The sequence below is a fragment of the Muntiacus reevesi genome, chromosome 11 (genome assembly GCF_963930625.1).
Source record: "Muntiacus reevesi chromosome 11, mMunRee1.1, whole genome shotgun sequence".
Taxonomy (NCBI): domain Eukaryota; kingdom Metazoa; phylum Chordata; class Mammalia; order Artiodactyla; family Cervidae; genus Muntiacus; species Muntiacus reevesi.
In genome coordinates, this window is record NC_089259.1 from 27,406,100 (window position 1) to 27,432,105 (window position 26,006).

General features: G+C 40.2%; 1 protein-coding gene and 1 non-coding gene across 7 annotated transcripts in view; both read right to left on the reverse strand.

Annotated features, from left to right (window-relative positions):
- Window positions 1–26,006, reverse strand: part of RXFP2 (relaxin family peptide receptor 2) — a 58,362-nt gene that overhangs the window by 14,666 nt on the left and 17,690 nt on the right. For 4 of the 6 annotated variants that reach the window (XM_065902142.1, XM_065902140.1, XM_065902137.1 and 1 more), the window contains 8 exons: window positions 24,090–24,195; window positions 23,209–23,280; window positions 13,589–13,660; window positions 12,695–12,766; window positions 10,587–10,658; window positions 9,433–9,504; window positions 7,618–7,689; window positions 5,996–6,067 (listed from right to left, as the gene is read on the reverse strand). In XM_065902142.1, coding sequence (XP_065758214.1) covers window positions 5,996–6,067; window positions 7,618–7,689; window positions 9,433–9,504; window positions 10,587–10,658; window positions 12,695–12,766; window positions 13,589–13,660; window positions 23,209–23,280; window positions 24,090–24,195 — 610 coding nt within the window. The remainder of the gene's footprint in view (window positions 1–5,995; window positions 6,068–7,617; window positions 7,690–9,432; window positions 9,505–10,586; window positions 10,659–12,694; window positions 12,767–13,588; window positions 13,661–23,208; window positions 23,281–24,089; window positions 24,196–26,006) is intronic. The other 2 variants (XM_065902138.1, XM_065902139.1) reach the window with 2 other exon arrangements.
- TRNAC-ACA (transfer RNA cysteine (anticodon ACA)) lies at window positions 6,743–6,814 on the reverse strand. The gene has a single exon. It is a non-coding gene; the product is annotated as a tRNA-Cys (tRNA).

Below are 26,006 nucleotides of genomic sequence, written 5' to 3' on the forward strand. Positions count from 1 at the left end.
CATCATCCCCTTTGACGAAACAGAAAATACAATCCACTTTAACCAACCTGAGAGCTTGTTACACAACTAAGCCATGTGATTCAGCCAAATGGGTATGTTTTCCACCACTTTCAGACGTGTGACATTTTGCTTATCCAGTTCCAGTATGGAATTTCCTCTCAGCTCCTCTCCAACACATTCCCAACCTAGCTTCAAGGTCTACTTTCATTAGTTTCCTCTGTTTTAGGTACTTTTTGTACCTTCAACCATTCATTGTTCCTACGATTCCTATTGGCTCACATATGTGATATCTTGTTTACCCAAATGCATTAGAAGCTTTCTGAGGTCAAGACCAGTGTCTTCTACTTATTTTGCATTCCAACTAAGAGTTTTGACCATGTAATATCCACCCAGATGATCCTGAATGGATAAGTTCACATATTTTTCGTCTATTTTTACATGGTGTTATTTTTTTAGAAGAAATTGAGAATTTATATCTGACTCTAATAGGGCTGTCCAATCCAGAAAGAATCGCAGGGAAGTGTTTCTAGAGAATGTGAAAACAAGATTTGTCAGGGTAAAGAAGGAATCAAGAATTTTTAAGAGTCCAAAATATCCTTCTGAGCCAGAGAAGGTCTTAAAAGTGAAACAGATGTGAAATTGCCTAGGAGTCAAACAAAAAATCTGTTTCTGATGCTATGGTGCTCCTGATGGATATATTGGAGTTACAAATAACTGTGAAAATTCTTTATCTAAAAAAGCTTAGAATTTAAAAACTAGATTATGAAATAAGAAAAGAAAGAAACAAGGGCTATTACGGAAGTACAGATGAAAAACAGAGGAAGGACTCATCAAACTTGGTCTGGGAAATTATGAAGTGTTTGAGCAAAGCTTAATGATCTGTAGAATCCCTTAGAAGAAATGGAATAGCCATCATAGTCAACAAAAGAGTCCAAAATTAAGTACTTGGATGCAATCTCAAAAACAACAGAATGATCTCTGTTCATTTCCAAGGCAAATCATTCAATATCACAGTAATCCAAGTCTATGCCCCGACCAGTAATGCTGAAGAAGCTGAAGTTGAATGGTTCTATGAAGACCTACAAGACCTTATAGAACTAACACCCCCAAAAGATGTCCTTTTCATTATAGGGGACTGGAATGCAAAAGTAGGAAGTCAAGCGATACCAGGCGTAACAGGCAAATTGGGCCTTGGAGTACAAAACGAAGCAGGTCAAAGGCTAGCAGAATCTTACCAAGAGAATGTACTGGTCATAGGAAACACCCTCTTCAAACAACACAAGAGAGGACTCTACAAATGGACATCACCAGATGGTCAATACCAAAATCAGACTGATTATATTCTTTGCAGGCAAAGATGGAGAAGCTCTATACAGTTAGCAAAAATAAGACTGGGATCAGACAGTGGCTCAGATCATGAACTCTTTATTGCCAAATTCAGACTTAAATTGAAGAAAGTGGGGAAAACCACTAGACCATTCAGGTATGACCTAAATCAAATCCCTTATGATTATACAGTGGAAGTGACAAATAGATTCAAGAGATTAGATCTGATAGACAGAGTGCCTGAAGAACTATGGACGGAAGTTCATGACATTGTACAGGAGGCAGGGATCAAGACCATCCCCAAGAAAAAGAGATGCAAAAAGGCAAAACGGTTGTCTGAGGAGGCCTTACAATAGCTGAGAAAAGAAAAGACACAAAAGGCAAAGGACAAAGGGAAAGATATACCCATTTGAACACAAAGTTCCAAAGAATAGCAAGGAGAGATTAGAAAGCCTTCGTCAGTGATCAGTTCAAAGAAATAGAGGGAAACAATAGAATGGGAAAGACTAGAGATCTCTTCAAGAAAATTAGAGATACCATGGGAACATTTCATGCAAAGATGGGCACAATAAACAACAGAAATGGTATGGATCTAATAGAAACAGAAGATATTAAGAAGAGGTGGCAAGAATGCACAGAAGAACTATACAAAAAAGATCTTCAAGACCCAGATAACCACGATGGTGTGATCACTCACCGAGAGCCAGATATCCGGGCATGTGAAGTCAAGCGGTCCTTAGGAAGCATCACTGCGAACAAAGCTAGTGGAGGAGATGGAATTCCAGTTGAGCTATTTCAAATTCTGAAAGATGATGCTGTGAAAGTGCTGCACTCAATATGGCAGCAAATTTGGAAAACTCAGCAGTGGCCACCTGATGTGAAGAACTGAGTCATTGGAAAAGACCCTGATGCTAGGTTGGAAAAGGTTGGTTTTCACACCAATCCTAAAGAAAGGAAATGCCAAAGAATGCACAAACTACCACACAATTGCACTCATCTCACATGCTAGCAAAGTAATGCTCAAAATTCTCCAAGTCAGGCTTCAACAGTATGTGAACTGTGAACTTCCAGACGTTCCAGCTGGATTTAGAAGAGGCAGAGGAATCAGAGATCAAATTGCCAACATCCGTTGGAAATTCAAAAAAGGGAGAGAGTTTCAGAAAAACATCTACTTTTGCTTTATCGACTATGCCAAAGCCTTTGACTCTGTGGATCACAACAAACTATGGAAAATTCTTCAAGAGATAGGGATACCAGACCACCTGACCTGCCTCCTGAGAAATCTGTATGCAGGTCAAGAAGCAACAGTTAGAACTGGACATGGAAAAACAAACGGGGTTCCAAATAGGGAAGGAAGTATGTCAAGGCTATATATTGTCACCCTGCTTATTTAACTTATATGCAAAGTACAACATGAGAAACTCTGGGCTGTATGAAGCACAAGCTGGAATCAAGATTGCTGGGAGAAATATCAATAACCTCAGATATGCAGATGACACCACCCTTATGGCAGAAAGCAAAGAAGAACTAAAGAGCCTCTTGATGAAAGTAAAAGAGGAGAGTGAAGAAGTTGGCTTAAAGCTCAGCATTCAGAAAACTAAGATCATGGCATCTGGTCCCATCACTTCATGGTAAATAGATGGGGAAACAGTGGAAACAGTGGCAGATTTTTACTTTTTGGCTCTAAAATCACTGCAGATGGTGACTGCAGTCATGAAAGTAAAAGACACTTGCTCCTTGGAAGGAAAGTTATGACCATCCTAGATAGCCTATTCAAAAGCAGAGACATTACTTTGCCAACAAAGGTCCAAAGCTATGGTTTTTCCAGTAGTCACATATGGATATAAGAGTTGGACTATAAAGAAAGTTGAGCACTGAAGAATTGATGCTTTTAAACTGTGGTATTGGAGAAGACTCTTGAGAGTCCATTGGACTGCAAGATCTAACCAGTGCATCCTAAAGGAAATCAGTCCTGAATATTCATTGGAAGGACTGATGCTGAAACTGAAACTCCAATACTTTGGCCTTGGCCACCTGATGTGAAGAACTGAGTCATTGGAAAAGACCCTGATGCTAGGAAAGACTGAAGGCAGGAGGAGAAGGGGGTGATAGAGGGTGAGATGGTTGGATGGCATCACTGACTCAATGGACGTGACTTTGAGCAAACTCCTGGAGATAGTGAAGGACAGGGAAGCCTGGCGTGCTGTAGCCCATGGCGTTGCGAAGAGTCGGATACAACTGAGTGACTGAACTGATGATTTGTAAAGGTGGAGTCAAAGGAGAGCAGGTTTTCAGGTGAGGATGCAGCAGGACCTGAGGACAAAGGCTAAAAGTCAGTGACACTATCAGGAGTCAGTAAGTGGTCTAGCGTGGATGGGGCATAGAAAGGATGGGGAGACATAGAGGAGGTGAGCCCAGAAAAGAGCATGGAGACAAAATGGGAAGGCTGAGAACACAGCCCAAGGCAGCATTTCTCAGAGTATAATTCAGGCATCTGAATCAAGGATGCTTGTAAAAAGAGCACCTTCCTGGGACCATTCCATAACCATCACACCTGAATCTCTGGAAGGGGCCTGGTAATATGCATTTAAAGCCAGCATCCCCTGTGATTCCTCTGAACATTAATGTTTGAGAGCCACATTAAAGACTTTGCCTTATCGCAGGCAACAAGCAGGGAAAATGTTAAACAGAACAGTGGCAAAATATGCTCTGGGTTATGGGATAGTAATTCTGTTAGAAGAATGAAAGATAAAGTGAAAAGGCAGCTATTGAGAGGGGGGGACCTCTGACCCTGGACCAGGTGAGAACTGCTGAGGGTTTAAGGAGGCACTGGCAGGACTTACGGGTTGATAGGATATCAAACGTCAAGAGAGGAAGAAGGAAGGGAGCAGTCTTCCAGCCAGGCTGCCAGGAAGAATGATCATTTGACTAAGACAGGAGAGTCGAGGGGAAGAAGCAAGCTGTGGAGTAAGGGTCATCTGTAAATTAATTTCAAAAGTTGGCTTTTGCTGTGCTGTCATGACATCCAAGTGTAGACAGCCTGTCCGCTGGTGTTCTGGTCTGGTGTTCCAGGTGCAAGGAGCACATGTGGGTCCCGGCTCAGAGGAAAGCCACAGGTGTGCACAGATCAGAGCAAGAGGACAATGATCTCATGCACCTAGAAAATGTCCTGCAAGGTGCTACCTTGAAAAATAAAGTAGTCTTCTGTGTGAAAAGGATCTGAGTGATCTCACCGAAGTGGACTTATTCCTCTCCAGGAGGGGTTTGTGGTCATGAAGGCACAGTAAAATTATCTAACATTTTTGTCAGCTTAAGAAATATAAATGCCCTGTTCAAGTTCATTCTATTGAGTTCTGAATTTCTTCCATCATGCTGATGCTGCCTGGATTGGAATGAATTAATTATTGGTGGTACTAAAAAAAGGAAAGCTAGCACCTCTTAATTAGGCTCTTTTTCTGAGGGAGAGTTTTGCCTAAGTGTAGGATAAGAGGAAGATTAGGAGAATCTTCCGAATGTGGACTTCATATCACTGTTTTCTTAAGTTTGTATAAAAAAAATTTTTGTTTATCCTGGGCTACTCCTCCATCTCACCCCTAAAACCCAAATCCACTTCCATCCTCCAAGGTCTGATTAGGAATTCTTCTGTGAGAAAGGAGTGAGCTATCTTTTAATTTTGCCGTAAAATGATAGCATTTTAGTTCTAATACAGTGCTTTGTACTTTGTAGGCACTTAATAAATATTTGTGGGCTTGGTTTGTGATGCTCATTATTAGATTAAATAATCTTATTCATAAGTGTTTTTCAAATTACTCTTACTGAACTATTTTTCTCAGTCCTTTCTGGATTTCAAAACATGGTATAAAGAATGGGGGAGAAGATGATTAAGAAATGGATTTCCATTTCTTAGACTTCAGATCAGGAGGAGGAGATCTCTACCCTATTTGTAATGTCACAGACAATTATAAACTCCAGTGATGCCCTACTTTGTGGGTAGCAATGAATTAATAGCAAGAAAGATGATTTTTAAAAGACCTACAAAATATATATTTGAATGGAAAAATGTACATGAGCTCTCTGAATATTTTTCAATGAGCCTAATCCTCTTTCTAGACATTTCTGTTTGCTTCATTTGTTCTAGAAGTCATAAATTCTTAAGGGATAATAAGCATGTTCATTTCTTTGCTTAGTTATAACTAATTAATACTATTTCATCTTTCTAGACATTTCTGTTTTCATTTTTTTCTAGAAGTCATAAATTCTTAAGGGATAAGCATGTTGATTCCTTTGTTTAGTTATAGCTAATTAATATTATTTCAGTCAGTCCATTATTCATTCAGCAAACTTCAACTGAGAATTAATTGCACTCTGGCCATCAGAGATATGATCTGTGAGTTTAAGGGGCCATGGAAAACTCATTTACTCCCAAACACACACATATATGAAATCACCCAAAGAAAACAGGCAGGGAAATCAGAGTAGGCTAAATTCATATCAAGCCCACTGTCTGATTTTAATTTGTTTTCAGGATAGTGCTGGTTTTCTTAATTGATTTTGAATATCAGTCTACAGGATTTTGATTGCTACTAGTGAAAAAGCAGTCTCACTAGTCATTTCAATTTGTAATCTTGAAGAAGCAATCATATTTTTCCTAGTAGACAATGCTACTTACAGTTCTCCTAAATTTTTTAATGAAGAAAATGTCTTCTCTGGAACAAAACCAATTTGATTTCTAGGCAGAAACCTGTAAGACATGGTGAGAGTCAGCACTGTTGGTCTGAGTCTGCTGTAGTAATCAGTTCTCATTGGGAGATGCCATTGATCTGGCTGTAATTTAATAAACCTCAAGGCGAGACATGTTCTGGAGTGGGACACAGGCGGCAGTTTCTCACTGACAGTGTCTCCACATGCTCGCTGGCTCCAGGACATGCCGCCACAGGGAACTTGAGGCGCCAAGCGTGGGCGACAGAGCTGTCCTTTGTTTGGATTCTGATTATTTTAGAAAGTTTTTCTTTCCCCAGCATATGCACATGGAATGTCAAATTTGGGCCCTGTTAATGATTCTTAGAGAAGGCTTCAAGAGGATCTTTGAGCAAGGCACCTTCCTTAGAAGAAGGCCACAAAGAGGAAATCATGAACCAATCCCATTTGGGCCACAACAAACTTTAAGTTGGGGGTAGGGGAACAGTGGTTTTATATTTCCTCTGTTTGAAATGGAATCCTCCAGGACGAATGGCAAAAAAGAGGAGGTCGGTGACTGACCGCCTTACAGAGGTGTTAACAAATGAGATAATGAGTGTGAAAATGAAGTCTCTCAGTTGTGTCCGACTCTTTGCGACCCCATGGACTATAGCCTACCGCGCTCTCCGTCCATGGCAAGAGCACTGGAGTGGGTTGCCATTTCCTTCTCCAGAGGATCTTCCCAACCCAGGGATCAAACCTGGGTCTTCCGCATTGTAGGCAGACGCTTTACCATCTGAGCCACCAGGGAAGTCACCAAATGAGTATGAAGGTGATTGAAAAGCTACATGGAGCTATGAAATAGAAGGCGTGGGTATCATTCATTTAGTTTTCCAGTGCGCTCTCTCATTATCCATCTCCTATGTGGGACACCCTCTTTCCTTACTGAGCATGCTAATCTTCAATCTGATTGATTAATTTGCAACCTGGCAAAAGTTTTGTCTCTTAGTCTGTTGGAGAAAAGTGGCTGGACTACCACAAATGGATATACAATGATTTTTCTTTTCCAACTAACCATCCAGGCAACAAACATTACTAAGCACTAACTATATATGGAGAACTGTGATGAAAGCAAAAGCACATTTTTGTGTTTTTAAGCTTACCACGCAAATGTGCCAATTAACCAATCCATCTGCCTTCCTGCCCTCATAAAAAACACAAAACAGCAATCAGAATCTTTGACCAACCAGAACATGTTAGAAATTATTCTCTTTAGAATAAACTTTTTTTTTCTTTAAAGAGAGAGATATTAATTGATGTGTCACTGGCAGCAACACTAACCACTTTCACACACATTATCTCATTTCCTTGGTGACCATGGTATCAGGTCAGCTGGGAGAGTGCACAGAAATAATGACTGCCCTCAGAAAGAAGGAAGCTTAAATGGTTGGCAGCTAATCATAAGGCTTGGCCCCACCATCCATGTGTGCATTTTCCAGTACTGTAGTTTCAGACCAAGGCTGTAAATGAAACATACTTTGAAATTCCTTGTCAATGTTTTCTTTTGATTTCCAAAGCTGCTAGACTTCCCCTCATTCACCGTTGTATACTTACAGCACTGTGAGAGAACTGCAAGACAGAAAGGTGGAATTCGTGAGGAATTTTATCCTGTTGCCTTCCAAATCCCTAAAAGGCATGGAGGGAAATTTTTTTTTTAGTTTCTGCACAAATCATACATTTAAAGCTATTTGTCGGTGATGTGACAGTTTCAAACTTTATTTTTACTTCATTCCAATTTTTTAGGCTTTCCTCCTGATTATTGCATGATTGATATAATTAATATTCTGCTTCTTTTCCCCTTCTAATTAATGTTAGAACTTAAAAAAAAACTGAGCAAAAGGGCAGCCCACTATTTAGTGAATGTTTCTCTGTGCTGGATATTATGCTATTAATTCTCATAATGCTGCCACCATAATAGTAGCAACTCCATTTATTAGACTTTCACAGTGTCAGGCGCTGTTCCACATGCATAATACACCCTCCTGAGAAGCTGGCGTTACTACCTCCCACCTGAGGTAATAATTTGAGGAATCTGAGGACTTTGGAAATTCACTTTTCTTGTGGTTGCACAGCTACTGAGTGGTAGAACTGACCCTCTAACTCACATCTGCCTGAATCGGATTCCTAGACACTTAGCCATGGCATCACAGATGGTTAAATTCTCATGTCCTCCCAACATCAGGTGGATATTTGTGTCTCCGTTTTGCTGGAGAAGAAACTCAGGCTAATTTGCCTTCCAAATACTGGATGCCAGGGTCAGGATGCCAACCCCAAGCCACGTGATAAAAAATATCCGTTCTTTCTACCTCCCTCCACGGTGCTGACGCTGAAAGCAGTGCTACTCCAAGGGTGCCCAGGACTAAGCCTCAGCATCACATGGGAGCTTGTTAAAAGTTCAGATTCCCTGGCTCTACCCAGATCTACTAAATCAGACATCCTAGGACTGAGGTCCAGCTGTCTGTCTGAAGTCCCTGATGAGTGATGCCTGTTGACGCTGGAGTAGCACTCATGGAGAGATTACGCCCTGCCGGGTGAGCCTTTAACACTCACGTCATCAGGGAACAACCTCGGGAACACTCTGACATGACCGCTCCCAGCAGCGCCAAGGAATGAGACGGTCGGCTGTTCTGCCAAGTCTCCTAATTCCTTTTATGACCGGCGTCCTACAGTCTTCCAGGTCAAGACAGTAGCTATATTGCTGCCTCTGAACCTTCCTCACACTCACACTAAAATTACCAATTCCTTTGTATTGCCTTTAAAATCCTATTCTACTTTTTGCACCTTAGAACATCTGATGTTTAATGTTTCAAATGTCTACTACATTGTCATTAATTAACTTACCCTTAATATAAATTCCTATTTTAAACCATCTTGGAGGACTTGCAGGAACTCATTTTTTTTTTCACTCTGAAAATACAGTGATTACAAATAAACACTGTGGTCCCTTGAAAGTCCAAATGCGACTTCCCTCGTGGCGCAGTGGATAAGAATCCTCCAGCCAATGCAGGAGACATGGGTTCAATCCCTGATCCGAGAAGATTCCACATGTTGTGTAACAACTAAGTCCATGCACCACAACCAGTGAGCCTGTCCTCTGGAGCCCGTGCTCCACATGAGAGCGGCCACTGCCATGAGAGGAGTCCCCTGCGTGCTGCAATTAGGGAAAGTCCAAGTGCAGTGCCAAAGATCCAGCACAACCAAATAAATAAAATTGTATATAGAACGGATTTAAGGCAAGAAGGGACATGACCAGATTTTGGTTTTAGAAAGAAAAGCACAGATGAGCTCTCTGTGTAATTGCGAATTAACTTCAGGGCTAGCTTTCTGAATCTGGACGTTTAATAAATCAGCCACTAAGCTTGTACTCACATCCAGTTGAGCTGAGGCATTTGGGCGCACATCTGCTTGGGAAGGACTTGTAGGTGGTTGTTCACCATGGACCTTTACACGCAGAAGAGGTTGATTAGAAACAAAATGACATGCCACTTTAGGGACAGTGTTTTCACTATTTCCACAACTGGGAAACTTGCATGTTAAATCAATACACTAGGATGAAAACCATAAACATAACTACCCCTTCAAAATGGTCTCTAGATACACATGTGGCATGGATAAGGGAGCAGATGTCAGAGAAACTATAAATGTATAAGTGTGATACATAACCTAGGAATAAATTTGAAACAGTATGACTTTGTGAGATGAAACAAAAGTATATTGGGTAATTGTTTTGAAGTTCATGGTGACTTTCCTTGTAAATTTCAAAGTTAGGATCATTTCCAGCATCATACATCCAAAGTTTCGCCTTAAGAGAAACGCTAATCATTTATGACATTAAAAGTTCACATTGGAAACTGTATTAAATCTAAGAAGTGATGACAGTGGGGAGGGGGGACATTTGGGGAAGAAGACAACTCATGAGAACATTAAGTTTCACGATTAATTTATGATATTGTGATATCCCATTTCACAAATGGAAATTTATGGTATCCCTTTTCACAAATGGAAAATTAACAATGCTATATGATCAGCTGTAAAGGAACATAATAATCCCTTGCTGATAAACCATCCCAGTCTATTAATAAACACCAAAAATGTAATGATGAGAAAAGTCTAGTTGCTAAGACAAAGATTTTGGAATTTTCAGTGACTCATGCTGGGCAAAGGCACATTTTCCTTTGTTAAAAAATGTAGTTGGAGCTGAACACTGGGGAGATTCTGACAGATTTAAATGTAGTAAGAAGATAAAAATGAATACTATCTTTGGTCAACCACGGCAAATAAAAACATGCCTTAAAACTAAAAGGAATGAAAGGAGATCAAAAGGAAATGAACTGGTAGGCTTAAAATATGCCATGAGCCATGGCCAGGAAGTAGCAACAGTAATTGTGGCTTGAAATACAGGAAATGTTTTGACAAATAGAAATCTTAGAGGCTTGATTTTCTTAAAGCTCTTTTTTGTAAGCTAGTTTTAGATGTCATTGCAATTCATAGACAGATGGATTGAAAGGTAGATGAATACTTACAGGAAAAACAAGGAATTTAATCCAGTAAACAACCGCTGTGAAATTCTGTTTATGGGATTGTCATCTAGAATTCTGACAAAACATATCACAAACATTTCCAATGTTAGAGACATTTGTGAAATACAACCAGGAAGAAATAAAAGGTCATGTCAATCCTGCCTCCCCCAACACCTGCTCTCCTCCTTCCTGTCTGTCCACACTTGGCTCATGTCTCTTCCCAGAGAGCTTTTCCTCTCCACTGTGGTTGGAGAAGCACTTTCCTCCAAGCCCCCACCTCCCCCAGCACTTATCAAGTCCATCCTGGTGGTCTTCATTCCCCTCATCCACCTCCCATTGGACTTAAGACCCTCCGCCTCTAGATACACGGGTCCCAACAAGTTGTACTTATTTATTGATTTATTGGCTGATTATGGGTTCCATAAATGCTTTGACCTACTGATTGATTGAATGAAGAAGGAATGAAAAAAAAATCCTTTGGAAGAATTCCTTAGTCTCATAGAATTTAAATGAATGCAAAAAACTTATTGGGAGCTTTGAGGGTGAAAGAGTGAAAAGATTTACAAATTCAAATCACTGTTTTAAACTCTATATGGTATTTTCCTAGGAAAAAAATCACCGTAAGTGGAAATATGACTTCTTTTCTCTTGTTGCCTTCAAAGCCAGGTACCATTTCCCCTTACTCTCGGAGGAATCTGAGGGTAGGATTCTGAGAAGGAAGCTCACTGAACACCTACTATATGACAAGCATTCTGCGTATGGCACTTTACATATATAATTCTCACAATACCCTTCTTAGAAAAAAATGAATTATGATTATAGTTTACACTACTATATTTAAGGGGCTTCCCTTGTGGCTCAGCGGTAAAGAATCCTGTTGCAATGCAGGAGATGCAGGTTTGATCCCTGGGCCAGGAAGACCCCCTGGAGGAGGACATGACAACCCACTCCAGTATTCTTGCCTGGAAAGTCCCATGGACAGAGGAGCCTGGGGGGATATAGTCAATACAGTCACTGTAATTAAAATGGATAACCAACAAGGACCTACTGTATAGCACAGGGAACTCTGCTCAATGTTGTGAGTCAGCCTGGATGGGAGGGGAGTTTGGGGAAGAATGGATACCTGTATATGTATGACTGAGTCCCTTCTCTGTCCACCTGAAACCATCACAACATTGTTAATTGGCTATACTCTAATACAAAATAAAAAGTTTAATCAAAAAAGTGGCATTAGGAAAAAAAAATATAGATGGGGAAAAAGAGGCCCAGGAGATTAAGAAAATTGCCTGAAACATAAAACACAGGACGATGGCATATACAAGGGTCTGGATGAAGCTGAAGTCCTGGTTTTTCCTCTGGACCAGGCTGACCGAGAGAAAACAGGAAAACTGACACATCCTTCTAACTGCCCTTTGTTCATCTTCCCTGATGAAAACTGATAAAAGACTCCCTGGGATGGAGTTGGTGGCTCAGCCAGGTAAGTGATGAAACGCTACAAGCGCTCATGTTTTCAGTTGTTTCTATACATTTTCTAGAAATCAAAAAAGTCCTCAACTTGCTTCCTTTCTAGGTCAGTGGTTTTCAACAGAGGGGACTCTTTCTCCCAAGGGACATTTGGGATGGTCTGGAAACATTTTTGATTGGCACAACTCTGGGAGCCAGTACTGTTGACATCTAGTGGGGTAGAGACCACAGAGGGTGCTAAACATCCTAAAACACATGGGACTACCCCCACCCCTCTATCCCTCCTCCCCCCCGCTCCTCCCCCCCACCACACCCTCCCGACCCAATCAAAGAATTATCTGAGCCAGAAGGCCAACAGAGAGCTGGGTTGAGAATCCTGTTACAGGTAAACACTGGATGGATGGGTGACTTCGCAAGCCTGCCGCTGGGCGCAGAGGCCCACCTGAGAAAGCACAGAGCTGAGGTCTCTTCACACAGCTACCATTTGGCATGCCATGATCTGAATTGCCGGAGCAACGTGCTCCAGATTATGTGACAAGCAGAAAAATTGGTATGATGAGCAAGATACATAAATAGATGGAAACTACGAGCCTTGATGAGTATCATTAGGACTGTGATCCCAGAGAAGGAAAAGCTAGAATACTTACAGCCAAGTCAGCTGATGTAAGTCTTTGAAGACTCCAGGTCTGAGAGTTGTGATGCAGTTGTGGTTGAGATATCTGCAAATAGCATGGGTGAGTCAATGAGGCAAACTTAATACTCCACTTTAGTCACATATAATTAGAATACGAGCCTCTGTTAACGATTATAAAGTATGGACATCTGTCTCCGACAGCACTCAACTGGATGGGCAAGGGGAGAAAACCAAGGAAAACCAGGAGATACAGATGACCCCAAGCCCAGTGTGACAAGCACCAGGGCCAGCTCCAGGAAAGTGGCCGGAAATAAAGCACTAGGGTATTATATGACCTTAGCGTGTAACAGTAGAATAAACATGTGAGGTGATTTTTGCTTTAGCTCACCTCCTTTGTAGACTATTGTTTTAAGAAAGTATGCACTAAGTTGTGTCTGACTCTTTGTGACCCCCATGGACTGTAGCCCACCAGAATCCTCTGTCTATGGGATTTCCCAGGCAAGAATACTGGACTGGGTTGCCTTTTCCTCCTCCAGGCGATCTTCCCAACCCAGGGATCAAACCTACATCTCCTGCATTGCAGCAGGATTCTTTACCGCTGAGCCACCAGGGAAGCCCCATAAAGGTGAATTTAGCAAGCGTTAGAAAAAATATTATAAAATATTATAGAAATGACCCAAACTTGAGGAGACAAGATTAAAGATAGCCTTCATATCTATCTTCTGGTAAAACTAGGAGTTTTTTTTTAGTAATTCTTTCAGTGTAACAACTATTCTAGGTACTTTCTGAAAACCTATTGCTCCCTCTTCTCTACATCCACAGCCAAATCTTTAACAAAATACCATTCTATCCTTTTAATCTTTACATAAAGTTGTACTCAAGATATAATTATGAAAAAGTTACTCACAGTATTTGCAGATTATGTAATCCAAAGAATGCTTTTCTGGATATATATGTAATACAGTTATGCTGGAGGAATCTGGTAGGAATGAGATAGGAGAGTCATGCGATTAGGGTGCTCATACTTTGTTAGGTTGTTGAATGTGCTGTCCACTTTGTTCACCTAAAGATGACTTGTGAAGCCAGCTCATAAAGTTGTAAGTCCTAGTCTCACATTGGGAGGTAGGAGCACGGCCCGTGAGAGAAGGCTGTGGATCTAGCCAATGCCTGATATTCTGAGAGCGCCCATGCAGTGAGATGCCAGCATCTCTGACTTGAATCCACCAAAGTCCATGCATTGTGTGTAAGCAAGGAGCCAGTCTTGTTTCTGCAAGCTGCAGTTGCCCATCACGTGAGATTAGCCAGGTTCTCACTGCTGAGCTTCCTCACTCTTTCAGTATCAGAGTTTCACCTTCAATTCGTTTCTCTTCATTCTACTCATATGAAAAAAGGTCAGAGCAAGTCTTACTTTGATCTATTTCAAGATGCAGAGTGAGAAGCACACAGCAATTTAGAGAGGTGTTCAAGGTCACAAGTGGCTAAACTGGGACCAGTGCACCAAGGTTAGCTCACAGGGTCATGATCTACTTAACCTCAATCTAGCAAGAGTGTTTGGATTTGATAATAGCACTTCCATAAGCCTGTTGCATGTTTTAGTTTCTAAGTCCTGTCTGACTCTTTTGTGACCCCATAGATGGTAGATCACCAGGCTCCTCTGTCCATGGGATTTCCCAGGCAAGAATACTGGAGTGGGTTGCCATTTCCTTCTCCAGGGGATCTTCCCAGACCTAGGGACTGAACTCTCTTCTTCTGTCTTGGCTGGTGGATTCTTTCCTGCTGATCCACCTGGGAAGCCCTTTTTCAGGAGTATCTAAGTAAATAATTTCTGTTTCCTGTGCTCATTATACAATGGGAGGTTAGCCCTGAATTCACATTTTATAAAGATCTTTAGGCAGGAAATCACTCTATTAATAGTAACTAATGTCTGTATAACCTTCTGAGTAGCTTCCCTATCTCTTGTTTTGATTTGTTTTGGTTCCTGAGGTTTTGTTTTGTTTGTTTTGCCACGTGGCTTGCAGGATTGAATCCGTGCCCCCGTCAATGGAAGTGTAAGTGTCCTAACCACTGGATGGTCAGGGAATTCCTGGTTCCTAAAATATTTTACAACACTTTCTTATTGTTATGCTACCTCACTGCAAAACTCTGGGTAGATTGTGGCCTCATTCATTTGGCATTTGGCTCTACTTTGAATTTTGTTATGCCATGATTATTCCTCATCAGAGCTTCCCAGCCTTTGGGTCATGAATGTTACAGGTGTGCGGGCAGGTTGATGCCCTCAGCCCTCAAGGTGGCAAAGTAAAGCCAAGATTAGCTTTCAGTTATTAACAAGCCCATCTTTTACCCCCAGAATAAAACAAATATTGTCATTTTCTCTGTGTACCACAATGTGGAAAATGTGGGTGTCACGGGGCACAAGCATTACAACTACAGCGATCTGCAAAGCATCAATTTCAATGCTACAAAGTGAATGTGAAACCCAGTAAGAACTTGTTCCATTCCATTCCTCCCTCTCTGATACAACATGTCTATGAGGAGATGCTTCACATTGTAGCATAAATTCTGCTTTTGCTTTAGAGTTCTAAAACAGAAGAGATCAATATCTATTTTAGCATTTTCAGAGCCCCTGGAGTGATGTCATTAAAGTTAATGTGCTGAATTGCATTACAATAGCAAATGAAAATGGAGAAAATGTACAGTAATATGTATATTTGAAGTTTCTCTTAAATATTAAGAGAAAGTAAATATAAAATTTGCTACCTAACTAGTGCTATTTCTGTGACATTTCATTCAAGATAATTAAGTCAAAAGTACAGTACTGTTCATTTTACCTACACATGGTTAATCTTAAAGAGATGGGGGCAGTCATACATTGTGAATTTGACCTTGTGCTTTTGATCTTCGTGACTCACCTGATGTGTTCAGTCTATCTGCCTCCACTGACATGAGTTAAGATTCCCAATTTCTTAAATAATAAACAGCCTCTAATCTTCTATTTAGTCAGTTTGCTGGCACCCCAGGGAGAACTAGAGTCCCAGGTCCCTTGTCTCAGACTTAGGCTGCTGAATTTTAGCTTGATCCTCCAGTATCTGCTTTCTTTTTTATAGAATAGTTACTTGGTGAATGTGAGGGGGAAATTTGGAAATGTGACAATTTGACAAGTGATGTCCTCTTTTTATTCAGAGCTGAGATATGAGCCTGTCTGATATACTTTATATTGAGCGACTTTCCTAAGAATAACTTACTGGTTCATGAATTCCTGCTGTTTCAGCTGTCAGGACTTTTCAAGCAGAAACGCCAGGAATTTATGTACCTGAAACTAAAGCAAATAAATGCTTTAATAACATGCATGTTTATAGGCTATTTTTTAAATGCCACATTTTGTATTCATGAGCCAGGCAGACTCCTTGAATTACACTGTGTTGCCAATGATTGCACTGAACAAGAGGCCAGTGTAAGAAGGAAGTCCAATTTACGTAAAATTTATGTCCCAGTGAGGAGAGGAACTGCTGTTGGTTTCCGTGGTAGCATTCATAAAGTATTATGGTCAAGCTCATACATGGTATTTTGTTTCTCTGAAGGTTCATCTTAAATCACTTCTTATCACCCAGAGTTAGAAAGTTTAACAAATTATTAGAATGAATAAACTGATCACTAATAAAAGGATTCAGGTAAGTTGAATGACATCTGTTCATCTAGCAATTAATTTCTTTTAATTTTGACTTAGAAATTTATTTTTCTGGATGCCTCAATGACCTCAATTTCACTGTGAATATTTAGAGCAGGCAAGACCAGAGATCCACTTGACATTAAATTAAGTGACTCTCTAGGATATATCCCAATACAACTTAAAAATGCATACCAGATTTATTAGCTCATACAACTGAAAATGTGTATCCATGAATGTCTTTCCCTAGGCCAAACAGAATAAAGCCCTGATTCTTTTAGCCTGGCATTCAAAGGCTCTCCTTTAGACAAACTTGCCCAGTCACTCTCTTCCTAATAGGCTTTGAGTTTTTCTCCTCATGTTTCTTGGCTGAAGATGCCCCCTACCTTCTCTTTCACCCTCTGTGTTAGTCCTACACATTATTCCTTCAACAAATACTCATCGACCCTTCTGTATGTTTCAACATAGTTGACAATGAGGGGTGGGGGCAGTGGTGGTACACGGTACTGTGAGGGAACCAGAAGGACCATCCAGCTCAGGAGGAGGGTGTGATGGTCAGTGAGGGCTTCCTTCAAAATCCAAGGATGAATGTTGCTGCTGCTGCTACTGCTAAGTCGCTTCAGCTGTGTCCAACTCTGTGCGACCCCATAGATGGCAGCCCACCAGGCTCCGCTGTCCCTGGGATTCTCCAGGCAAGAATACTGGAGTGGGTTGCCAAAGGATGAATGTTAGGGGTTCATAAAAATGGAATCATAATGGAAGGAATGACCTAAGGCTTATTCAAAATTCAGATGGTGAAGACTACTATGACAAATAGGGATGAATTTCTAGTTATATTTTGGAAACAAGAAAAATGTTTACAGAGAAGCCCAAGCCTGTGGTATGGGACCTGTTTTACAATATGGTGAAATACTAAGAAAATATAAATTCTCAACTCTTACATTGTTCTTGTCTTCTTTGTCAAAAAAGATGATCTCAGAACTGAAGTGAATAAATAGGATAGGGGGTTGTGGCAGTGAAAGCCCAAGAGGATAGAATACGTTAACCAAAATGAGTTAAAACCCGCTGGTTTGGACAATTTCTCCTAGAAACTGAGAAAACACTGAAAATGTGAACACTCAGTCATGATCAATGACTCAGGAATCTGGAAAAGGAGAAGAGAAGCTTGAAAATTAAAGATGGTAAATGCCATTTTGATTTTTCAAAAAGGGAAGTAGATTTCACAAGCTATTGCTGGATGAGCTTGAAGTTGATTTTAGGTGAGATCACAGGACAGGACCATGTAATGGGGGCTTGTGAGCACCTCAGAGAGAATAGGAACAGGGCAGTTCACAAGAAACAGGACATGTCAGATCAACTTGATTTTCTTCTTTGAAAGACTGATCAGATAAAAATGTGGTTGACTTTGCTTATATGTCTACCAGGCAGTGATCAAGTGGTTTTATAGACAAAATAAAGAACAAGACACGTTGTCTGATGGATGATGATGATGATGATGAAGGGATCTGGAAAGAAGATCTTGCAGCATCCTGCTCGGTATTCTACTCCATGACTTAGGTGAAGATGGCTCATCTTATTTTCAGATGATAGAATGCTGGGACGAATAGTAAATCTATTGGGATGAGCCAAAAAAGATCTTTACAGTCTGGTAAGAAAAGTTGAATCTGACAGGATGAAACTGAACCAGGATAAATTTGAAGTCCCACAACTAGCTCTCAGATGCTAAGCACACAAGTACAGGATGGAGAAGCCGCCACTTGTTCAGTTAACGCATGTGGCATGGGATTAGGAATTTTAGGGACACAATCAGTAGGAGTTAAAGAGCATGAAGCAGCCACAAGAAGAACAAATGTAACCTTAGGGTATATGCAGTTTAGAAAAGAAGGGCTGCTAGCTTTCCCCATTCTGCCCTTGTAGGTGTCATACAGGTGATAATCTTACATTTATTCCAGATACTATTTGTAAGGAATGTGTAACTGATCATATACAGAGTAATGAACAGATTTGACATCAGGTCCTTAGGGGAAGAAGTTAAGGATTCGAGGCTGCTTGGGGGAGAGACCTTTGGGGGGGGGGCATGGTGATAACGGCTAGCTTTGAATATCAGAGGAATTAGGTAGGAGAGTGTGTGTTCTAATTGGTCTCATGGGGTAACTCTCAGAATCACAAAAAGATTTACAGGTACTTTGGGCAGTAGTAGAGTTAACTTCTCTGCATAGTACATCATATGAAATGTCAGGCTGGATGAATTACAAGCTGGAATCAATATTCCTGGGAGAAATATCAACAACAACCTCAAATATGCAGATGATACCACCCTAACAGCAGAAAGTGAAGAGGAACTAAAGAGCCTCTTAATGAGGGTGTAAGGGGAGAGTGAAAAAGCTGGCTTAAAACTCAACATTCAAAAAACTAAGATCATGGCATCCGGTTTCATCATTTCATGGCAAATAGATGGAGAAAAGTGCAAACAGTGACAGATTTTATTTTCTTGGAATCCAGAATCACTGCAGACAGTGACAGCAACCACAAAAGCAAAAGATGCTTGCTCTGGAAGAAAAGCTATGACAAACCTAGACAGCATATTAAAAGGAAAAGACATCACTTTGCCGACAAAGGTCTGTCTAGTCAAAGCTATAGTTTTTCCAGTAGTCATGTACAGATATGAGAGTTGGACCATAAAGAAGATTGAGCACTGAGGAATTGATGCCTTCAAATTGTGGTGCTGGATAAGACTCTTAAGAGTTCCTTGGACAGCAAGGAGGTCAAACAAGTCAATCCTAAAGGAAATCAATTCCTAGTGTTCATTGGAAGGAATGATGCTGAATCTGAAGCTCCAATATTTGGCTGCTTGATGCGAAGAGGTGACTCATTGAAAAAGATCCTGAAGCTGGGAAAGAATGAGGACCGGAGAAGAAGGGGTTGACAGAGAATGAGATGTTGGATGGCATCACTGAATCAATGGACATGAGCTTGAGCAAACCCCGGGAGATAATGAGGGACAGGTAAGCCCGGTATGCTGCAGTCCATGGGGTTGTAAAGAGTCAGACATGACTTAACAACCAAACAACAACAATAGTTACATGGCAGGACAGTTTAATAGCATTCCTTTCCTTCAGCACCTCCTAATTCTTTTTTTGGTTTATTTTTCCCCCCATAATCACTGTGTATCTAACACACACACTGCACTTTTATCTTTCTCCATTGAAAGTTGAGTTCCTTGAGGGAAGAACTTTTCAGGTGTGCTGTTTACCACTATATCCTTGACACCTGATGGGTATCAGCAACTAGTCATTGAAAGAATGCACTAAAATGTGAGTTTGGCCAGCATTTCCCCTCCTACTGTCTCTACTGACAGTTCCGGGCATGTCCATCTAATTTCTTCCTTCCCTGGACACCTTTTCCCGGGGATGATTTATGTTTAGCTTCATTGGTTGTTTGAGTGTTGAAATGCAGGATTGGTGGAAAAAGAGACTGGACAGGACAGGAGACTGCCTGAGACTGTAGAGGTTTTCCTGGGAGCTTGAGGGAAGAGTGGCAGGAGGAACTGAGAAGTGGAAAAAAAGAGACGGGAGGAAAGGATTTAAAGAAGAGTTGCTGAGCTTATGCAGACAAGGCAATGGCAGCCCACTCCAGTGTTCTTGCCAGGAGAATCCCAGGGACGGTGGAGCCTGGTGGGCTGCCATCTACGGGGTCGCACAGAGTTGGACACGACTGAAGTGACTTAGCAGCAGCAGCTGCTGAGCTTATAAATGGCTTTAGAATATTTGAATGATGTTTATGAAGAACTTCTGCTATTGTGCAACCAAAGTTTGGTTTCTGGGCGTTTTCACTGACAGTAACAATATACTGAGACTGGCCCATGTGGGTGGATTTCCAGGACACCATAGTCAAAGGTTGGGCTTTAAAGCCAAATTCTAATACTTGTCAGCTGGTTGAAAGAAAGTGAAAGTGTTAGTCACTCAGTCATGTCCAGCTCTTCACAACCCCGTGGATTGTAGCCCACCAGGCTCCTCTGTCCATGGGATTTCCCAGGCTAGAATACTGGAGTGGGTAGCCATTCCCTTCTCCAGGGGATCTTTGTGACCCAGGGATTGAACTTGGGTCTCCTGCATTGCAGGCAGATTCTTTTCTATCTGAGCCATCAGGGAAATGAACTTTCTTTTCCAAGGATGGTGTCCTCATTCCTGAAAGGGATCTAATGCTGTTTATCTCACCTCATAGACTTCGGAGACAAAGTCCAAATGAGAATTTCAAATCCTGGAAGTCTTTTGTCAATTTTAAAAAATGATATTTAAATGTAAGGAATTGTGTTTTGTCTCCTGTGACCCTGCGTGTAAAAGACACTTGGTGAATGTTTATTGATAAGACTCTAATAATATCTTTCTCTCTGGTTCTCTGGAAGAATCAAATTCACCTAGAAAGCATCAAAAAGCAGCTTGCATTAAGGGAACTCCTGCTGGGTGATACTCAGGTTATGACGTGGTACCTAAGTTTTCTCAGAAAAAGCAGAATTAAACATTTAATTGGAGAATTTTTCAGCTCATCTGGGCAACCTGGCAGAAAAAAAAAAAAAAAACAACTCAACTTTTTTTTCACCAGGAGAAATTGGGACTTATATGTCCAAAGTTGGTGCTTCCATGTTCTTCCCTTCCGTGGACTACCAGCTACTGAGGAAGAAGTACTGGCATAGAACAAAGCATGCAACAGTGTTTCAGGGAAAGATCTGCCCTGAGAAGTCCTATCATAAACCTCTTTGCTTGATCTTCTAGTGAGCCTCAGCAGAGGTGAACTTCCCCTAAATTGGGGACCAAATGTATAGGATGGAGTTCTGTGTGGGACAGAAGAGTATGTGTTGGTAGAAGATTCAATTAGGTGCTAGAACAATTTCTTTCCACCTCTAGGTTTCTGGTTATTGTGTTGTAAAATGAACAGTGCACTGGGCATCAAAAGATATGGACTGTAATTCTGGTTCTTCTGCTAAGTAGCTGTAGATCTTAAGTAAGTCATTTCATTGCTGCAAACTTCAGTTACCTTATAAATGATGATAAGATTTAATTAGAAATTCATAAGACTTCTATGACTCTAGATAATAGATTTAAACAGCACCTCTAAAACGCGAATATTTTTCCTTCTTTTCTGTTAGTGTTATTTTATTTTTCTTCCCTTTAGCATTATTCAGGGAGCTCAAAGGTAATACTGATTCACAGAATGAACAGGTTGTGATTCTAAGCATTTCCAGTAAGACCAGAAGCAGTGTTGTTAAGATTTCTTCTCTAGAGGAATCTGGAACCCTAGAGTCAATGCACAGCTACTCCAGTGGAACAGTGACAACGTGACCACTTGGTATAGGATGGAACAGAAGGAACTCACTGCAGATGGGAATCACAGAGGCTACCATCAAACCCGGGTATGATTCGCCATGCTCACACAAGGTTCTTCTCATTAACGGACTTCTTCAGGGACTTCCTTTCTTGTATGAGTGAGTCTATATCTAAAGACTCATGAGAACATAGAATTATTGATGCCACTTCAAACCAAGCACATTTGTCCAGTATCAGCAAAAAATCAGATTCATTTTAGTCCTGAAATTTAACATATATCACATTTCTAGAAACCTTCTCTTCTATTCTGAATGTTAAAGGGCAAAAATTGTAAGATGATGATATGACCTTACAACATTGTCTTGCTAATTTTCTAATCTATTCTGATGATCATCTCGCAACTGTAGAAATTTGACCTCTCTATTATTCCCGAGTGAGGGACTCAGGCTCAGAGGGACTAACATACAGTAACCGAACTCTCAAGAGGTTGAATATTTTATACCTTTATTTAAATCGGATGTATCCCATTCCACTAACTGGAATGGTCTTATTCCCCATCCAAGGTAACTTCCCAAATACTTAAGTGTAAATAATTTAGGAAGTTAATGTAATCATCATAAGGTTGATTGAAGAGCAGGGAATCAAAGCAAAGAGATTTTCCATCCTGATACGGACAGTGTCACAATAAAGTTCATGGGCATTACGGTGTAGGCTGACCGTCCCGCCTTGCCCCTCAGTGGAGACTATGTCTAGGGACTTTATCTCTCAGGTCCCGGTTTTCTTTCTTTGATGATGCTGGAAGCATCTCGATGCTTTATTTCTGTGTTTGACTGTGTCCTATTTATTGTTTTCTTTCCTCAAATATGGGCTCCCCTGGTGGTTCAGCTGGTAAAGAATCTGCCTGCAATGCGGGAGACCTGGGTTCAATCCCTGGGTTGAGAAGATCCCCTGGAGAAGGAAAAGGCCATCCACTCCAGTATTCTGGCCTGGAGAATTCCATGCGCTGTATAGTCCATGGGGTCGCAAAGAGTTGTACATGACTGTGAGACTTTCACTCACTTCCTCAAATGTGTTAATTTCACTGATTTGACCAAGATCATGTTTTTGCTCTTTTTCATCCTGGGAGACAGTCCAGACCCCATCATGATGCATTTTAAATGATCTGATAGTTCCTGTCTCTGCCACCACTCTTCCAGGTTAAAAAGTGTATCTAGTATCTCTGAATCTACAACACCATTTTCCAAATGCTCTGAAGTAACAGCATGGAGTTATGTATATTCTTACTGAGATGCTCGATCGCAATGCTAATTTAACTCTCTAAAAGAAAGGTTAAATAAAACCAGTTGTTAGTTTAAATTATGAAATGGAAAGAAAGCATACTTTTCAATGCCTTAATGTCTAACCTTAATTACATTTATTAAAATAACCTTAATGATAAAGGTAATCAACTTTATATTTCATTTTATTCTCAGATTAAAAACATCTTAAACAAAACATCTCATAGATTTTCCCATAAAAACACTATTAAAAGTTACTTACATCTTTTTAAGTTCTGTGTATTTGATGAAAACTTTATCTGAAAGACTGTGAATATTGTTTTTCTTAAGAGACCTAAAACAACATGTAAAGAAGACTTTATTATGGAATTTATGACTAACCAATCTCTTTTCTAGAAGTTACATGCTTGAGAATATTTTATCATGCTCCATTTAACTTCACACACATTTGAAAATGCCCATAATAAATGAAAACTTTCACATGAGAATGAAAAGTCCATAAAGCAAAATTAAAGCAGCTTGCAAATATTTGACCATGTTAGCCAGCTAGTATAATAGACTGGAATATCTATGGTGATTTAACTTTTTCTTCTGTAGACAACTTAACAAAACACAGCAAGCACATCCAAAAAACAACAAAAATCCTAACCAATTCACGTGTGCCCAATTTATGATATATTTGCAAACAATTTCCTAAGGCTCTCCAAATATCTATGCAGCATTAAAAAAAAACCTCCATGATTGATTGTGCCATAGTCATCTTCATGCACCTTCTACACCTTTAAAGTCTGGGACAAATTACTACTATTTAAAATGAGATAGAACATAAAAGGTGCTCTTCCTTTTTTTCCCCCCAAATTTTTTTCACTTGAGTAATACTGGCATATTAGTAATAATACATAAATTGGAAAATGATTGGAAATAAGAATTCCAGAAGTTTGTGAGTTAAAGATAACCTGGCCAATCCAACATACAGTGTTTAAAACACTTCTCCCCTGGAGAAGGAGCATGCAGAATTCTCTGATGGCTGATGGTTTTCCATTATTTTGCTAACATACGAGTAGCATAAAACAGAACAAAGATTAGACCGTATGGCTTTCATATGAGTTCAGGAGCAAATATCCAGATTTGAATGCTACTCACAGTAACGTCACGTTGCTAGAAACCATCGGCACAGACTTCAAGCCAGCATTTACACATTCCAACTCAGAGCCTTTGCACACACAGTGCTGTGGGTACTGATCTAAAACTAGGGGGCAAAAAGAGCAATGATTCAATAAGAAAAAATACTTCTCTTTAGTTTTGACTTTATCTCTGGTAACTGACATTGTTCTTTTTCCATTGAATGTATAACAGTCACATTTTGTTAAATGAACTTATTCAGGCCCCAAATAAAAGCAAACAAAAAATCTCTTCTAGTTGAATATAGACTCGTGTGGTATTCATTTCAGTTCTAGCCTCCGTGGTCATTTTAGAGGCACTTAACAAGAGATAAGAGAGAAATCACAAACATGTTTAAATAGTGTTTTAAAAAGTATATAGTGAAGCAAGATTAAGCTCTCCTCAATGAAAACCATGAGTGTGACTGAGTAAATATTTAATGGGTATAACTAAGTCAATTTCACTTAATTGAATGGCACAAAAAGGCTGCTCAATAACTGCTTGTTGGTTAAAGCTAAATTCAACTATTTCCCTCCTTTCAAACTTCTCTTAGAACTGTGATGAGAGTTAGATGCAGGTTCTGCCATAGCCACCATTATGTCTTCCTAAAACCAACCAACTCAGATAGCCTATCATTTTGGTTCTTGGTTTTTCATTACTATGAAGTTAAAGTGGTAGGTAAAAGTGGTAGAGAAGCTATAAAGCAGAGAAAACCAAAGATCCAACTGTCTGAAACATTCAGAGGGAAGAAAAATGCTTTAGGATTGACTCCAAAGGAGTAAGTTATTAATATAATTGCATGTTATAATTACTAAGATTTGTAATAATATATCAATAATATATAAACATCATCATGTAATTCTATTCATTATTATATATATTTACTAATTATGTTAATTATTAAAATAATGGCATGTGAGAAATCTACGGAAAAACCTGGCCAAGTGGGTCAACAGAAAAATCACTGTGTGTGTGTGTGTGTGTGTGTGTGTGTGTGTGTGTGTGTGTGTGTGAGAGAGAGAGAGAGAGAGAGAGAGGAGAGAGAGAGAAAAGAGAGAGAGGAGAGAGAGTCTCAGAGAATGAGATTTATGGAGCATATGATGGTATTTGGCTGTGATGGAGCTACAAAAAGTGAGCTATTTTCAAATATTTATATTTATTATTGATTTAAATCTGACTATAAGTCCTTTCTGATTGCTCTGCTTCCTCTAGATCACTTTTATTCAAACTTTATTTTTAAAATCAATTTCACTGACTTTTAATAAACCCGACAAACTTTTATTGAGTACTTGCCTAATTCAAAAGACACATTCTAGTGTACAAACTTTTAGAAAATATTCTGTGTTGCTCACAGGCTGATGCTAATGATCTCAACTTCCTAAAGATGACTTCAGAATGTTTACTTCAATGTTTAACTGACATTGAAGTAGTTACATTACTAGATTACATTACTAGGGTTGGAAACTCTTTATTTACCAATAGAAGAACTGCGTGTAGTCCAAGCTAGGTCAATTGACTAAACCAGAAATGTGATCATAACTCCCTCACCTGCAGGTCAGTCACACCTGAACCTCTGGATTCTTCTTATGAAATGACTCTTGCTGCCCTCTCTACCTCACTCCTCCCAGATGTGTTTTCTGGGCTCGGATTCTTAGTGTTAGTCTGGAGCACTGCAAGAAATGTAATGTTCAGTGTCTCCTTCACCAAGCTTTCTCCTCAACCCTGGCAAGATTGACTTTTGGGTCAGGTCATTCTGTCAGTGGGTGCTGTCCTGCACATCGTAGAAGGTTCAGCAGCATCTTTGGCCTCCGCTCACCAGAAGCCAGCAGTCACCCACCACTCTCCAAAGTGACAACCCAGAATGTACCAGACGTTGCCAAATGTTCTCCAGGGGCATAC